Raw genomic sequence first — 18,870 nt, 5'->3', positions numbered from 1 at the left:
ATTAATAACAAAAGCAAAGAAACACATCGACAACAATACAATAATAGTGAGGGACTTTTACACCCCCCTCACTGAAATGGACAGATCATCTAAGCAAAAGACCAACAAGGAAATAAAGTCTTTAAATGACGCAGTGGACCAAATGGACTTCACAGACATATTCAGAACATTCCATCCCAAAGCAACAGAATACACATTCTTCTCTAGTGCCCATGGAACATTCTCCAGAATAGATCACATCCTAGGTCATAAATCAGGTCTCAACCGGTACCAAAAGATTGGGATCATTCCCTGCCTATTTTCAGACCACAATGCTTTGAAACTAGAACTCAATCAAAAGAGGAAAGTTGGAAAGAACACAAATACATGGAGGCTAAAGACCATCCTACTAAAGAATGAATGGCTCAACCAGGAAATTAAAGAAGAATTTAAAAAATTCACAAAAACCAATGGAATGAAAACACAACTGTTCAAAATCTTTGGCATGCAGCAAAGGCAGTCCTAAGAGGAAAGTATATAGCAATACAATCCTTTCTCAAGAAACAAGAAAGGTCTCAAGTACACAACCTAACCCTACACCTAAAGGAGCTGGAGAAGGAACAGCAAATAAAGTGTAAACCCAGCAGGAGAAGAGAAATAGTAAAGATCAGAGCAGAAATCAATGAAATAGAAACCAAAAGAACAGTAGAAGAGATCAACGAAACTAGGAGCTGGTTCTTTGAAAGAATTAACAAGATTGATAACCCCCGGCCAGACTTATCAAAAAGAAAAGAGAAATGACCCAAATCAACAAAATCATGAATGAAAGAGGAGAGATCACAACCAACACCAAAGAAATACAAACAATTATAAGAACATATTATGAGCAACTCTATGCCAGCAAATTAGATAGCCTGGAAGTAATGGATGCATTCCTAGAGATGTATCAACTACCAAAACTGAACCAGGAAGAAATAGAAAACCTGAACAGACCTATAACCACTAAGGAAATTGAAGCAGTTATCAAAAATCTCCCAACAAACAAAAGCCCAGGGCCAGATGGCTTCCCAGGGGAATTCTACCAAACATTTAAAGAAGAATTAATACCCATTCTTCTGAAACTGTTTCAAAAAATAGAAATGGAAGGAAAACTTCCAAACTCATTTTATGAGGCTACCATTACCTAGATCCCAAAACCAGACAAAGACCCCATCAAAAAGGAGAATTACAGACCAATATCCCTGATGAACATGGATGCAAAAATTCTCACCAAAATACTAGCCAACAGGATCCAACAGTCCATTAAAAGGATTATTCACCACAACCAAGTGGGATTTATCCCTGGGCTGCAAGTTTGGTTCAACATCCGCAAATCAATCAACGTGATATAATACATTAACAAAAGAAAGAACAAGAATCATATGATCCTCTCAATAGATGCAGAAAAAGCATTTGACAAAGTACAGCATCCTTTCTTGATCAAAACTCTTCAAGTATAGGGATCGAGGGTACACACCTCAATATCATAAAAGACATCTATGAAAAACCTACAGCAAATATCATTCTCAATGGGGAAAGACTGAGAGCTTTCCCCCTAAGGTCAGGAACGCGGCAGGGATGTCCACTATCACCACTGCTATTCAACATAGTATTCGAAGTCCTAGCCACAGCAATCAGACAACAAAAAGAAATCAAAGGCATCCAAATTGGCAAAGAAGAAGTCAAACTCTCACTCTTTGCAGATGTTATGATACTTTATGTGGAAAACCCAAAAGACTCCACCCCAAAACTGCTAGAACTCATACAGGAATTCAGTCAAGTGGCAGGATATAAAATCAATGCACAGAAATCAGTGGCCTTCCTTTACACCAACAACAAGACAGAATAAAGAGAAATCAAGGAGTCGGTCCCATTTACAATTGCCCCCCAAACCATAAGATACCTAGGAATAAATCTAACCAGAGGCAAAGGATCTGTACTCAGAAAACTATAAAATACTCATGAAGGAAATTGAGGAAGACACAAAGAAATGGAAAAACGTTCCATGCTCATGGATTGGAAGAACAAATATTGTGAAGATGTCAATGCTACCTAGAACAATCTATACATTCAATGCAATCCCTATCAAAATACCATCCACTTTTTTCAAAGAAATGGAACAAATAATCCTAAAATTTGTATGGAACCAGAACAGACCCCACATAGCCAGAGGAATGTTGAAAAAGAAAAGCAAAGCTGGCGGCATCACAATTCCGGACTTCCAGCTCTATTACAAAGCTGTCATCATCAAGACAGTATGGTACTGGCACAAAAACAGACACATAGATCAATGGAACAGAATAGAGCGCCCAGAAGTGGACTGTCAACTCTCTGGTCAACTAATCTTTGACAAAGCAGGAAAGAATGTCCAATGGAAAAAAAACAGTCTCTTCAACCAATGGTGTTGGGGAAATTGGACAGTCACATGCAGAAGAATGAAACTGGACCATTTCCTTACACCACACACAAAAATAGAATCCAAATGGTTGAAAGACCTCAATGTGAGACAGGAATCCATCAAAATCCTAAAGGAGAACACAGGCAGCAACCTCTTAGACCTCAGCCACAGCAACTTCTTCCTGGAAACTTCGTCAAAGGCAAGGGAAGCAAGGGCAAAAATGATCTATTGGGACTTCATCAAGATAAAAAGCTTTTGCACAGCAAAAGAAACAGTCAACAAAACCAAAATACAGCCAACAGAATGGGAGAAGATATTTGCAAATGACATATCAGATAAGGGGTAGTATCCAAAATTTATAAAGAACTTATCAAACTCAACACCCAAAGAACAAATAATCCAATCAAGAAATGGGCAGAAAACATGAACAGACATTTTTCCAAAGAAGACATCCAAATGGCCAACAGACACATGAAAAAGTGGCATCAGGGAAATCCAAATCAAAACCTCAATGAAAAAAAAAAAAAAAAAAAAAAAAAACCTCAATGAGAAACCACCTCACACCAGTCAGAATGGGTAAAATTAACAAGTCAGGAAATGACAGATGTTGGTGGGGATGCGGAGAAAGGGGAACCCTCCTACACTGTTGGTGGGATTGCAAGCTGGTGCAGCCACTCTGGAAAACAGTATGGAGGTTCCTCAAAAAGTTGAAAATAGAGCTACCATATGATCCAGCAATTGCACTACTGGGTATTTAACCCAAGGATACAAAAGTAGGGATCTGAAGGGGTACATGCACCCCGATGTTTATAGCAGCAATGTCCACAATAGCCAAACTGTGGAAAGAGCCAAGATGTCCATCGACAGATGAATGGATAAAGAAGAAGTGGTATATATATACAATGGAATATTACACAGCCATCAAAAGGAATGAGATCTTGCCATTTGCAACGACGTGGATGGAACTGGAGGGTATTATGCTGAGCGAAATAAGTCAAACAGAGAAAGACATGTATCATATGACCTCACTGATATGAGGAATTCTTAATCTCAGGAAACAAACTGAGGGTTGCTGGAGTGGGGGGTGGGAGTGATGGGGTGGCTGTGTGATAGACATTGGGGAGGGTATGTGCTACGGTGAGCACTGTGAATTGTGCAAGGCTGTTGAATCTCAGATCTGTACCTCTGAAACAAATAATGCAATATATGTTAAGAAAAAAAAAAGAAGAAGATAGCAGGAGGGGAAGAATGAAGGGGGAGAAATCGGAGGGGTAGATGAACCATGAGAGACGATGGACTCTGAAAAACAAACTGAGGGTTCTAGAGGTGAAGGGGGTGGTAGGATAGGTTAGCCTGGTGATGGGTATTAAAGAGGGCACGTTCTGCATGGAGCACTGGCTGTTATGCACAAACAATGAATCAGGGAACACTACATCTAAAACTAATGATATAATGTATGGTGATTAACATAACAATGAAATTTTTTAAAAAAATGATAAAGAAAAATATGGCTACCCTATGACTTAGCAATTGCGCTGCTGGGTATTTTCCCAAAAATACAGATGTAGTGAAAGGAAGGATCATATGCACCCTAATGTTCATAGCAGCAATGTCCACAATAGCCAAACTGTTGAAAGAGCTGAGATTTCCTTCAACAGATGAATGGATAAAGAAGGTGTGGTCCATATATACAATGGAATATTACTCAGCCATCAGAAAGAATGAATACCCAACTTTTACATCAACATGGATGGGACTAGAGATTATGCTAAGTAAAATAAGTCAAGCAGCAGAGAATGTCAATTATCATATGGTTTCACTTATTTGTGGAACATAAAGAATAGCATGGAAGACATTAGGAGAAGGAAGGGAAAGAGGAAGCAGGGGGAATCAGAGGGGGAGACGAACCATGAGAGACTATGGACTCCAGGAAACAAACTGAGGGTTTTAAAGGGGAGGGGATTGGGAGGATGGGTTAGCCTGGTGATGGGTATTAAGGAAGGTACGTATTGCATGGAGCACTGGGTGTTATGCTCAAACAATGAATCATGGAACACTACATCAAAAACTAACGATGTACTCTATGGTGACTAACATAAAATAAAATAAAGTAAAGTAAAATAAAATAAAATAAATGGATAAATTCCTAGAAACATGTAAACTACAAAAACTGAAACAGGAAGAAATAGAAAATTTGAACAGACCAATAACCAGCAAAGACATTTAATCAGTAATAAAAAATCTCCCAAGAAACAAAAGTCCAAGGCCAGATGACTTCCCAGGGGGGATTCTACCAGACATTAAAAGAAGAGTTTAGGTAGAAGCAAGATGGCGGAGGAGTACGAGACCTGGATTTCGTCTCCTCTCAGGAATCCAGCTGGATAGGGATCAAACCATTCGGAACACCTACAAACTCAAAAGGAGATCAAAGAAAAGAATAGCAACAACTCTCTGAACAGAAAAGCGACCACTTTCTGGAAGGTAGGACGTGCGGAGAAGTGAATCCGAGGTGATATTCGGGAGGATAGACGGCGGGGGAGGGGCCTCCGTTGGCCGCTTCTGGCAAGTGATAGAGCCACGGAGCACAAAATCGGAACTTTTAGAAGTCTGCTCCGCTGAGGGACGTCACTCTGGTGGCGAAGTGGGGGGTGGAACCCTCGCAGGACAGTGTGGTCTCAGGACCCTCGGGGTCACAGAAAGACCGGGGGTGCCTGAGTGCGGCAGAGCTCCCAGGTATCGGAGCAGGGAAGCCGGCTGCAGAGACGGAGCCCAGGCGCGGGCTCTCAGCTCGGGGTTGCCATAAACGGTGATCCGCGGCACAGTCGGGCCACTGCTCCTCCAGCAGGGACCCAACAAGCGGCAGATCCGGGGAGACTCACCTTCTTCCCCTGGGAGGAGAGGTGCGGGAGCGCACCGCGGGGATCTGCTGGGTTTGGAGACTCCACCCGGGGTCGGGTGCCAGATAGAAAGACGCGGTCACAGGCTGGGTGAGCGCGGAGTGTGGCCGGAGACCGGGGAGACGGGAGTGAATGACTGCTTTTCTCTGGGGGCTCGCTGAGGAGTGGGACCCCGAGTTCTCGGCTCCTCCGGGGCGGAGACTGGGAGGCCGCCATTCTCACTCTCCGCCTCCAAAGCTGTACGGAAAGCTTGCAGGGAACAAAAGCTCCGGAGAGCAAACCCGAGCAGATTACTTAGCCCGGACGGGCAAGGGCGGGGCAATTTTGCCTCCGGCAAAGACATTTGGGAACCACGGCAACAGGCCCCTCCCCCAGAAGATCAGCGAGAACAGCCAGCCAAGACCAAGTTTACCGATCAATGAGAACGGCAGAACTCCAGCGCTAGGGGAATACTGCACATAGAATTCATGGCTTTTTTCCCATGATTCTTTAGTCTTTCAAAGTTAATTTTTTTTTTAACTGTCTTTTTTTCTTTTTTCCTTTTTCCTTTTTCTTTGAATTTTTCTTTTTCCCTTTTTCAACCAACATCTTATCAATCCCTTTTTTTAAAAAAAACATTTTTATTTTTCATTTTTAAAGTCATATTCTATCCCTTCATAGTAGTTACCCATATTTTTGGCATATATATATATAAGTTGTTCTCTCTTTAAAATCTTGAGATAGTTTCTTCTAACAGATCAAAATATACTCTAAATCTCTAGTGTATGGTTTTCTACTCCCCTGCCTGATCACATTCTCTCCCTTTTTTCTTTCTTTCTTTTTTTTTTTAATCCTCATCTCTTTTTTCAAACAACTTATCAAATCCTTTTTTAAATTTTTTTATAATTTCCATCTTTACAGTCATATTCCATCCCTTCATCATATCAACCCTTAGTTTTGTACATATATAAGTTTTTCTTTCTTTAAAATTTTGGGAGGGACTTTCTTTTTTTTTTTTTTTATTTATTTTTTTTTTAAAGATTTTATTTATTTATTCATGAGAGACAGAGAGAGAGAGAGAGGCAGAGGGAGAAGCAGGCTCCCAAGGAGCAGGGAGCCTGATGCGGGACTCGATCCCAGGTCTCTGGGATCATGACCTGAGCCGAAGGCAGACGCTTAACCATCTGGGCCACCCAGGCGCCCGGGACTTTCTTTTAACAGACCAAAATACACCCAAAATCTAGTGTGTGGCACTGATCTATAATCCAGCCTCATCATATTTGATCACATTCTGTTTTTGTTTTGTTTTGTTTTGTTCTGCTTTTGTTTGTTTTTATCTTTATCTTTTTCTTTTTTCTTTTTTTCTTTCCTTTTCTTTTTTCTCTCTTTCCCTTTCTTTCCCTTTCTTTTCCCACTGCTTCAGGTCTTTTCTGATTTGTTTAGAGTATATTTTCTGGGGACATTGTTACCCTGCTAGCATTTTGTTCTCTCATTAATCTATTCTCCTCTGCACAAAATGACAAGACGGAAAAAATCACCTCAACAAAAAGAACAAGAGGTAGTACCGACTGCCAGGGACCTACTCAATACGGACATTAGTACGATGTCAGATCTAGAGTTCAGAATCATCACTTTAAAGATACTAGCTGGGCTTGAAAAAAGCATGGAAGTTATTAGAGAAACCCTTTCTGGAGAAGTAAAAGAACTAAAATCTAACCAAGTCGAAATCAAAAAGGCTATCAATGAGGTGCAATCAAATATGGGGGCGCTAACTGCTAGGATAAATGAGGCAGAAGAAAGAATCAATGAGATAGAAGACCAAATGATGGAAAATAAAGAAGCTGAGAAAAAGAGAGATAAACAACTACTGGATCACGAGGGCAGAATTCGAGAGATAAACGATACCATAAGACGAAACAACATTAGAATAATTGGGATCCCAGAAGAAGAAGAAAGAGAGAGAGGGGCAGAAGGTATAATGGAGCAAATTATAGCAGAGAACTTCCCTAATTTGGGGAAGGAAACAGGCATCAAAATCCAGGAAGCACAGAGAACCCCTCTCAAAATCAATAAAAATAGGTCAACACGCCAACATCTAATAGTAAAACTTACGAGTCTCAGAAACAAAGAGAAAATCCTGAAAGCAACTCGGGAGAAGAGATATGTAACCTACAATGGTAGAAACATTAGATTGGCAACAGACATATCCACAGAGACCTGGCAGGCAAGAAAGGACTGGCAGGACATATTCAGAGCACTAAATGAGAAAAATATGCAGCCAAGAATACTATATCCAGCTAGGCTGTCATTGAAAATTGAAGGAGAGATAAAAAGCTTCCAGGACAAACAAAAACTAAAGGAATTTGCAAACACGAAACCAGCCCTACAACAAATCTTGAAAGGGGTCCTCTAAGCAAAGAGAGAGCCTAAAAGCAACATAGACCAGAAAGGAACACAAACAATATACAGTAACAGTCACTTTACAGGCAATACAATGGCACTGAATTCCTATCTTTCAATAGTTACCCTGAATGTAAATGGGCTAAATGCCCCAATCAAAAGACACAGGCTATCAGATTGGATTAAAAAACAAGACCCATCGATATGCTGTCTGCAAGAGACTCATTTTAGACCCAAAGACACCCCCAGATTGAAAGTGAGGGGGTGGAAAACCATTTACCATGCTAATGGACACCAAAAGAAAGCTGGGGTGGCAATCCTTATATCAGACAAATTAGATTTTAAACCAAAGACTGTAATAAGAGATGAGGAAGGACACTATATCATACTTAAAGGGTCTATCCAACAAGAAGATCTAACAATTGTAAATATCTATGCCCCTAACATGGGAGCAGCCAATTATATAAGGCAATTAATAACAAAAGCAAAGAAACACATCAACAACAATACAATAATAGTGGGGGACTTTAATACCCCCCTCACTGAAATGGACAGATCGTCTAAGCAAAAGATCAACAAGGAAATAAAGACTTTAAATGACACACTGGACCAAATGGACTTCACAGACATATTCAGAACATTCCATCCCAAAGCAACGGAATACACATTCTTCTCTAGTGCCCATGGAACATTCTCCAGAATAGATCACATCCTAGGTCATAAATCAGGTCTCAACCGGTACCAGAAGATTGGGATCATCCCCTGCCTATTTTCAAACCACAATGCTTTGAAACTAGAACTCAATCACAAGAGGAAAGTCGGAAAGAACTCAAATACATGGAGGCTAAAGAGCATCCTACTGAAGAATGAATGGCTCAACCAGGAAATTAAAGAAGAATTTAAAAAATTCATGGAAACCAATGAAAATGAAAACACAACTATTTAAAATCTTTGGGATACAACAAAGGCAGTCCTAAGAGGAAAGTATATAGCAATACAAGCCTTTCTCAAGAAACAAGAAAGGTCTCAAGTACACAACCTAACCCTACACCTAAAGGAGCTGGAGAAAGAACAGCAAGTAAAGCGTAAACCCAGCAGGAGAAGAGAAATAATAAAGATCAGAGCAGAAATCAATGAAATAGAAACCAAAAGAACAGTAGAACAGATCAACGAAACTAGGAGCTGGTTCTTTGAAAGAATTAACAAAATTGATAAGCCCCTGGCCAGACTTATCAAAAAGAAAAGAGAAATGACCCAAATCAACAAAATCATGAATGAAAGAGGAGAGATCACAACCAACACCAAAGAAATACAAACAATTATAAGAACATATTATGAGCAACTCTATGCCAGCAAATTAGATAACCTGGAAGTAATGGATGCATTCGTAGAGATGTATCAACTACCAAAACTGAACCAGGAAGAAATAGAAAACCTCAACAGACCTATAACCACTAAGGAAATAGAAGCAGTCATCAAAAATCTCCCAAAACACAAAAGCCCAGGGCCAGATGGCTTCCCAGGGGAATTCTACCAAACATTTCAAGAAGAATTAATACCTATCCTTCTGAAACTGTTCCAAAAAATAGAAATGGAAGGAAAACTTCCAAACTCATTTTATGAGGCCAGCATTACCTTGATCCCAAAACCAGACAAAGACCCCATCAAAAAGGAGAATTACAGACCAATATCCCTGATGAACATGGATGCAAAAATTCTCACCAAAATACTAGCCAATAGGATCCAACAGTACGTTAAAAGGATTATTCACCACGACCAAGTTGGATTTATCCCTGGGCTGCAAGTTTGGTTCAACATCCGCAAATCAATCAACGTGATACAATACATTAACAAAAGAAGGAACAAGAATCATATGATCCTCTCAATAGATGCAGAAAAAGCATTTGACAAAGTACAGCATCCTTTCTTGATCAAAACTCTTCAGAGTATAGGGATAGAGGGTACATACCTCAATATCATAAAAGCCATCTATGAAAAACCTACAGCGAATATCATTCTCAATGGGGAAAAACTGAGAGCTTTCCCCCTAAGGTCAGGAAAGCGGCAGGGATGTCCACTATCACCACTGCTATTCAACATAGTATTCGAAGTCCTAGCCACAGCAATCAGACAACAAAAAGAAATCAAAGGCATCCAAATTGGCAAAGAAGAAGTCAAACTCTCACTCTTTGCAGATGATATGATACTTTATGTGGAAAACCCCAAAGACTCCACCCCAAAACTGCTAGAACTCATACAGGAATTCAGTCAAGTGGCAGGATATAAAATCAATGCACAGAAGTCAGTGGCATTCCTATACACCAACAACAAGTCAGAAGAAAGAGAAATTAAGGAGTCGATCCCATTTACAATTGCACCCAAAACCATAAGATACCTAGGAATAAATCTAACCAAAGAGGCAAAGGATCTGTACTCAGAAAACTATAAAATACTCATGAAAGAAATTGAGGAAGACACAAAGAAATGGAAAAATGTTCCATGCTCATGGATTGGAAGAACAAATATTGTGAAGATGTCAATCCTACCTAGAGCGATCTACACATTCAATGCAATCCCCATCAAAATACCATCCACTTTTTTCAAAGAAATGGAACAAATAATCCTAAAATGTGTATGGAACCAGAAAAGACCCCACATAGCCAGAGGAATATTGAAAAAGAAAAGCAAAGCTGGCGGCATCACAATTCCGGACTTCCAGCTCTATTACAAAGCTGTCATCATCAAGACACTATGGTACTGGCACAAAAACAGGCACATAGATCAATGGAACAGAATAGAGAGCCAAGAAATGGACCCTCAACTCTATGGTCAACTCATCTTTGACAAAGTAGGAAAGAATGTCCAATGGAAAAAAGACAGTCTCTTCAACCAATGGTGATGGGAAAATTGGATAGCCACATGCAGAAGAATGAAACTGGACCATTTCCTTACACCACACACAAAAATAGACTCCAAATGATTGAAAGACCTCAATGTGAGACAGGAGTCCATCAAAATCCTAAAGGAGAACACAGGCAGCAACCTCTTCGACCTCAGCCGCAGCAACTTCTTCCTAGAAACATCGCCAAAGGCAAGGGAAGCAAGGGCAAAAATGAACTATTGGGACTTCATCAAGATAAAAACCTTTTGCCCAGCAAAGGAAACAGTCAACAAAACCAAAAGACAACCGACAGAACGGGAGAAGATATTTGCAAATGACATATCAGATAAAGGGCTAGTATCCAAAATCTATAAAGAACTCATCAAACTCAACACCAAAAGAACAAAGAATCCAATCAAGAAATGGGCAGAAGACATGAACAGACAGTTTTCCAAAGAAGACATCCAAATGGCCAACAGACACATGAAAAAGTGCTCAGTATCGCTCGGCATCAGGGAAATCCAAATCAAAACCTCAGTGAGATACCACCTCACACCAGTCAGAATGGCTAAAATTAACAAGTCAGGAAATGACAGATGTTGGCGGGGATGCGGAGAAAGGGGAACCCTCCTACACTGTTGGTGGGAATGCAAGCTGGTGCAGCCACTCTGGAAAACAGTATGGATGTTCCTCACAAAGTTGAAAATAGAGCTACCCTATGATCCAGCAATTGCACTACTGGGTATTTACCCCAAAGATACAAAAGTAGGCATCCGAAAGGGTACGTGCACCCTGATGTTTATAGCAGCAATGTCCATAATAGCCAAACTGTGGAAAGAGCCAAGATGTCCATCAACAGATGAATGGATAAAGAAGGAGTGGTATATATATACAATGGAATATTATGCAGCCATCAAAGGGAATGAGATCTTGCCATTTGCAATGACGTGGATGGAACTGGAGGGTATTATGCTGAGCGAAATAAGTCAAACAGAGAAAGACATGTATCATATGCCCTCACTGATATGAGGAATTCTTAATCTCAGGAAACAAACTGAGGGTTGCTGGATTGGGGGGTGGGGTGGGCGGGATGGGGTGACTGTGTGATGGACACTGGGGAGGGTATGTGCTCTGGTAAGCGCTGTGAATTGTGCAAGACTGTTGAATCTCAGATCTGTACCTCTGAAAGAAATAATGCAATATATGTTAAGAAAGAAAAAAGAAGAAGAAGAAGATAGTAGCAGGAGGGGAAGAATGAAGGGGGGGAATCAGCAGGGTAGACGAACCATGAGAGACGATGGACTCCGAAAAACAAACTGAGGGTTCTAGAGGGGAGGGGGGTGGGAGGATGGGTTAGCCTGGTGATGGGTATTGAAGAGGGCACGTTCTGCATGGAGCACTGGGAGTTATACACAAACAATGAATCGTGGAACACTACATCTAAAACGAATGATGTAATGTATGGGGATTAACATAACAATAAAAAAATTTAAAAAAAAATTAAAAATAGACTTCCATATGATCCAGCAATCTCACTATATCAGATAAAGTAAAATCAGTATCCCAAAAAGATGTCTGCACTCATGTTCTTTGTAGCATTATTTACAATAGACAAGATATGGAAACAACCTAGGTGTCCATTGTCCAATGATGGATAAATTGATTTAAAAAACATATATATTCAATGGAATATTATTTAGCCACAAAACAGAAGGAAATCTTGCCATTTGTGGCAGTATGGATAAATGTGGTGGACTGTATGGATAAATGAAATTAACCAGTCCACCAGATAAATACTATATGATATCATTTATGTATGTAATCTAAAAAAAAAAGCCAATTTTATAGAAATAGAATAGAATGGTGGTTGCCAGGAGCTGGTGGGGGGAGTCAAGGGCATATAGGTAAAAGAGTACAAATTTTGCGTTATAAGATGAATAAGTTCTGAGGTTCTAATATACAGAATGAGGACTATATTTAATAATACAATATTGTATACTTAAAATTTGCTGAGAGATTTTAGGCATTATCACCACCCACACCCACACACAACCACATGCCCACATGAGTTAACTATGTGAAGTGATGGATGTGTTAATTATCTGGATCTTAGTAGTGGTTTCATAATGTATAATATATGAAATCATTATGTACACCTTAGTTATATGCAATTATAGTTGTCAATTATTCCTCAATAAAGTTGGAAAAAAGAAAATAAAGGCTCTCACTGATTCAAGATATCAAACTATGTACACATACAGCCATAAAACTTTTACAAGATATGATGACTTTGAACCCTGGTGTCAAAGTTACCTGGAGACTGGGGCATGAATTACTGGGTAGTTACAGTGTCCTTGAGGATCTTGAGAAATCACTTTTAAATTATTATTAATTTTTTTCTATTTTATTTTTTTATTAAGTTCAATTAGCCAACATATAGTACATCATTAGTTTTTGATGTAGTGTTCAATGATTCATTAGTTGTGTATAACACCCAGTGCTCATTTTGACAGTATTAGTCATCAAGGGTGAGAACTACATTTCTAATATATGTATTGCTCATTTGAACTATTCCATATTCTACACAAGGAACTCTATTCTTACTCTAAAAACGCCACCATACTTAGACTGCAGACTCAAATATGGATATAACAAATCAGACAGAATTTGACAATTATTTGGATATATCTTCAAGGATGAAATATCAAGAACAATAATGATTAATCAAAGTGTGTACTATCCTTTATAAAGAAAGAAGTGAACTAATGTAAATATCAGATTTAAATTGAAACAGATATCAGACTGCATGTAATTTATTCAAGATCACATATCATAGGCAAAGCATATATCAGAATCTCAAACTTGAGACCACAAATGCCTGGGTCTTTTAGTTGTAAGTAGTTTATTAATGATCAAAACATATCACAACACTATAACCAGCCTGAAATATAACAGGAATGAATTTGTCTACACATGATTTTAAGCTATAATAAATATGTTGCAAGACAATCACAAAACTTCTCAAGTTTCAATTTTAAGCAAATTCAGAAAAAAAGTGAAAATTTTCTCATAAGGATTTTGTGATGTAGACCACATTAAAGAGAAGAAAACCCATTATGATATTCATGTTTCTTGATGGAATAAAACTATCTTCGAGCCCTGTTTTCATTAGTCCAGTGGTCTATTTAGAAATTTATAGCCACCACAAGCAGTCACCCACATAAAATCATAGACTAGGATATCTCCTACAAACCAGGCACCCAGAAATGCATAATGAAAAAATAATAATAAAGCCACCAAAACATTAGCTCCAATAATGGCAGAGATTTCAGAAATCAGGCCTAAATATTTGGAAAATGTCTGCCACTTAAGATCAGATGTTAAGAATCTACTGAAGACAAGATTAGATTTTATTATTACCCAAGATATGGCTTCCCACAAATATACATCTCCTTGTTCCTGAAAACTCTTACCAGGAATGGAAATCTTCATTTGTAGTGCAGAAGTGGACTGTAGTCAGGCACATTGAGTTCAGGATGCCTGAATTGAAAAAGTGAGTCAAGGACAACAGGCCAAAAGGTCCTCTACTTCAGTACTCTTTACCTAAGGCGATAGGAGTAGGACAGAAATTAAAGATTAGAAAAATACCTCTCATGTGTATATAGTGTACGCATGACATTCTTTTATTTCTACAAGAGAGATATAGCAATACAAGAAGCACCATTAATTAGGCTGTAGATAACTTACTCAACAAACACAATAAGAGTAAAATATACTGGTTTCTTCTCCTTGAAGAACCTGTTGAGTTGTTTTATACAGAAATGAAAACCTCATTGATAATCCCTTAGTTATATATTCAGCAAGCCATATCAGAAAGCACTGGCTTCTTCCAGAGCATACCCATTACTTTGAAATGAGCATAATTTAAATACATAAATTCTTGAACTGGGAATCAGATATAAGACTGCACATTCATTTATTTAAATTTCGTGTATCAGGGGTAAAACATATGCATAATCTCAAACCCTTGGCCACAATTGTTTCTGTCACTTGGTTATGAGTAGGTCTTCAATAATACATAATATCATAACTGAAATAACGTAATAAGCATGAATTTTTTCACTACTGCATTTAGACTTCAATAAATATCATACCATCAGGGTGATACCAATGAATCACAAAACATAATATCAAATCAAACAAAGCTCTGGTAGAGTGAAGATATTGCTATAAGGATCCCATTAGGTAGGCCAATCACTAATTGAGGAGAACACTAATGATATTTATGTGCCAGAATGAATGAAAGCAATTATCTTCTTAAAAATATTTATTTATTTGAGAGAGAGAGGAGTGAGTGAGCAGGAGTGGGGGGAGGGGAAGAGGGAGAGGGAGAGCAGCAGACTACCTGCTTACCCTGAGCCTGATGCCAGGGCTCAATCTCACAACCCTGAGATCATGACCTGAGCTGAAGTCAAGAGTCAAATGCTCAACCAACTGAGCCATCTTTTTTCTTCTTCTTTTTTTTTTTCATTTTTTTCCCCAAAACCAGTTATCTTAAAGGCCAAGTTCACTGGTCACATACTTGGCATACTTGGAATTTCTCAGTCACCAAAGACAGATACTCACATCTATTTCATGGGGTGATGCATCTCATGATATTCAGCATTCCAAAATGCAACTTGAAGAATAATAACTAAAGTATCAGCCTCAAAGTAACAGGAGAATTAAGATTTATAGAACACTAAAATCAGATCAACTATTCTAAAAGTAATATTCTCTTAGATGAGAATAGATATAGATTACCAAAATAAACTTCTCACCAGGATTTGACAATCTCAAACCCAAAATAAAGTTGTCTCAGAACAAACCTAAAGAAAGCACAATCTTAGCAAAAACCGTTGTTACCTACCATGGTCCATGGCTTTTAATAAACATGGTTTATAATCTATTATGTCTTCTCAAAGTAATATGAAATCATATAATTGACCCAACTCATAGCATTCCCCATGCATATGCCCCTTGGAATTGAAAAGGCTCATCAAGGATCACAACCTTAAACCTTCATATTAGAGCAGATTAAAGTTTCGGCATATTCAATGTGAGAAACTTGGGTGCTTTCAAGTTTCCCTAGAGGCAGTAGACTAAAAGAGTATTTATTCAGTAGTTCTTATCTAAGAGAACAGAGACAGGACTGTAGTTCAAAATTGGAATTAAATCTCTCATTTTATATGATCCATGTGTATTATACCTTAATGGAGAGACACGAGTTGTCAAAAAATGACCCATTACATGAGCTCTAGACCATTGATTCATCAAACACCACAAAGGCAAACATGTAGGTTTTATATTTTGGAGAACTTCTCAGGTGGTTCCATGCAGAAACAAGATCTTACTATTAGTCACCTCTTCTCTACATATCCAGGAAGCAATATCAATAACAACTGGTATCAACCTTAAGTGTGTACACTTGATGAACCACATGAAATTCAGGATATGGATATCAGATATCAGACAACTCATAATAAATTAAAGGCAGTGCATATACCTGAATTTCAAGGTGGTGACTACAATCCTATTTTCTTTATGTTATAACTTGTCATAAGTAACCCCAAATATCACAAAATCATAACAACTCGAACATAATATAATAAGGATAAGTATGCCTATTCCTGTATTTGGACAAAGAGAATATCACCCTGTAAAGACGATATGAATGAATCACAAAACTTCTCAACATTATATCAATCTAGTTTTGTAAAAAGAAATTAAGCTTTTATCGTAAGAATCTCATCAAATAGGTCTATCAGGCATACCATTACAAAGAACCTATAATGCAATTCATGTTGATTTTGTTCATAAACCAAGTCTACTTGAAGACCTTATTAGTAATAACTGACATTATTCACAGCATCTTCTTTCATTATTTTGATAAAAATGGAACCACATGCACTCAGTAGATGAAAAGCAAGTATCAGGTTGCTCATCACTTTATTCCATTTCAAGTTTCATGGGATAAGCATATTACTGAGTCTTACATTCTCACCCTAATTGTTGGACTCTTTCTGTTATAACAAGTTCATCAATGGCTAAACACATCCCTACACCATTACAATTTCTTAATGAGATTATAGGGGAAAATGGTCTTCTTATGTATTCAGAACGAAATGGATTTGCACATTGATTATGGAACCAAGGAATCACAAAATTTATCAAGTTTCAATCAAATCAAATTCAGATTAAAAATATAAATTTTCTTGTGAGAATCACAGCAAGCAGGTAAACCACTTACTGAGGGGAAAAAAAAACATAATGATGCTCACCTTGTTTAAATGAGTAAACCTATTTGTCTTAAAAGTGATTTTTCAATCTTCCAATTATTTATTTGGAATTTGTCTTTCAGCAAAGGCAGCCAGTTATCTATAAATAATGGGTTGGTATATCTCTTGCCAGCAGGACTTACAAAAAGGCCCAATGTGAAAATCAAGTACAAGGTTATTCATTATTTTATCCAATTTCAACCTGGGCACATATATTACTGAAAGTTACATTCTTACCCTAATTATGAGGGTCCTTAAGTTATGAGAAGTTAATCAGAGATAAAAGAATAATCCAGTGCTCTTAAATACTGTACTAATATTATAGAAAAAAAATGTTGGTCTATTTGTGTATTTAAACCCTACTGAATATAGTGGATTGAACATAATTCCAATGTATCATAACATTTTCAGCATTCAATTAACTCAATTTCAGGTAAAAAGTAAAGATTTTTTAAATAAGGATAGCATCAGATATGTTAATTTATCATTGAGAAAAATGATCTATAATGCTGTTCATGTTTCCGGAATGAGTAAGTCTAATTGTTATAGAAGTGAGTCTTCACTAGTCTAATAGTCTCTTTGGATTTTTCAGTTAGCAAAGGCACCACTGACTTGTAATAAATAGGATAGTGCTAGTAAGATTTACTGAAAAACTCAATGAAAGAAGAACCAAGGTCTCAGAACCAAATGTCAAAAAAGAGGAATTATAGATATTTAACACATAAACAATCAGAATTTATAGTTCACTTAGTAATGCATAGATAGAAATGTGCAAAGAAGCTTCACACAGAGATTTCAATGAGGCCCCAAATTACAATCCTATCAAAGGGAACTAAGGAATCCAAACTTCTTGTCACATGATTGTTACCTATGCTGGGCTTCAGCATAATCCAACTGAGCTTGATTTTTGTGTTTTCATTTCTGTTCAAGACATTAACTCATTATTGACCCAAGCCATCACATTTGTATGCATACATACAGTTAGACTTAATATGATTACCAGAGATAGCTTCCTTAAACACTAGTGCTAAAGTGGATTAAATGCAGGACACTAGGGTGGTATAAACTGCCCCATGGACAACAGGGCAAAGAGTGTTCCTTGTTGGTAGTATTTCTCTAAGAGGACAAGAGTGGAACTATAGTTAAAAAGAAGAATTACATCTTTTATGTGTGTATGGCTCCCGCTTGGTCTTTCTTTTTTTTAAAGATTTTATTTATTTATTTGAGAGAGTGAATGCATGAGAGAGAGAGGGAGAGAGAGCATGTGCAGGGGGCGGGGTGAGGGGGAGGCTCAGTGGGAGAGGGAGAAGTAGGCTCCCTGCTGAGTGAGGAGCCTGATATGGGGCTTGATCCTAGGACCCTGAGGTCCTGACCTGAACTGAAAGCAGATGCTTAACTGACTGAGCCACCCAGGCACTCCCTGCTTGGTCTTTAATTTCTATATGATTGATATATTTGCTACACAAAATATGACCCATAACTTAAGCTGTGGACCAATAATTAGCCACATATGTTAAGAACCAAGAATATAGGTTTATGTTGAGAATCTGAGAAGAAATTATTACCTGACAGAAACAAAAGCTTCTCATTACCATCTTTTCACTAAATATACAGAGACCCATATCAGTAACAACTGGCATCATACATAGCATATACATTCTTTTATAATAAATGTAATAAAACCACATGAAACTCAGAATATGGAAATAAGATTTCAGACCACCTGTAATTGTATTCAATTTCACAAATCAAAGGCAAACTGCACATGAATCTCAAACTATTTCCCATAATTGCCAAAAATCTTTCAGCTGTGATTAGTATCTGAATGATCCACAAACATTGTAATACCATAGCACCCAAAAAATAGAATAATATAAATAAATCATTTATTTGTGCATTTATAGCAAATGAATATTTTACTAAAGAGATGATTGTAATAAATTACAAAACTTTTCATCTCTAAAACACAGTTAGGATTTA

General features: G+C 38.0%; 1 protein-coding gene and 1 pseudogene across 1 annotated transcript in view; both read right to left on the bottom strand.

The window, feature by feature from the left end:
- The window catches only part of LOC144382842 (uncharacterized), a 121,845-nt gene that overhangs the window by 101,023 nt on the left and 1,952 nt on the right, over positions 1-18,870 (bottom strand). Inside the window, exon 3 of the mRNA XM_078078925.1 lies at positions 14,047-14,176. Within this exon, the coding sequence (XP_077935051.1) occupies positions 14,047-14,065 (19 nt within the window). The 5' untranslated portion in view covers positions 14,066-14,176. The remainder of the gene's footprint in view (positions 1-14,046; positions 14,177-18,870) is intronic.
- LOC118525582 (small nucleolar RNA SNORD115) lies at positions 17,766-17,841 on the bottom strand (annotated as a pseudogene).

Source organism: Halichoerus grypus, chromosome 8 (genome assembly GCF_964656455.1).
Source record: "Halichoerus grypus chromosome 8, mHalGry1.hap1.1, whole genome shotgun sequence".
Lineage (NCBI taxonomy): Eukaryota > Metazoa > Chordata > Mammalia > Carnivora > Phocidae > Halichoerus > Halichoerus grypus.
Note: the sequence above shows the minus strand (reverse complement) of the source record. Positions and strands in the feature narration are given on the sequence as shown.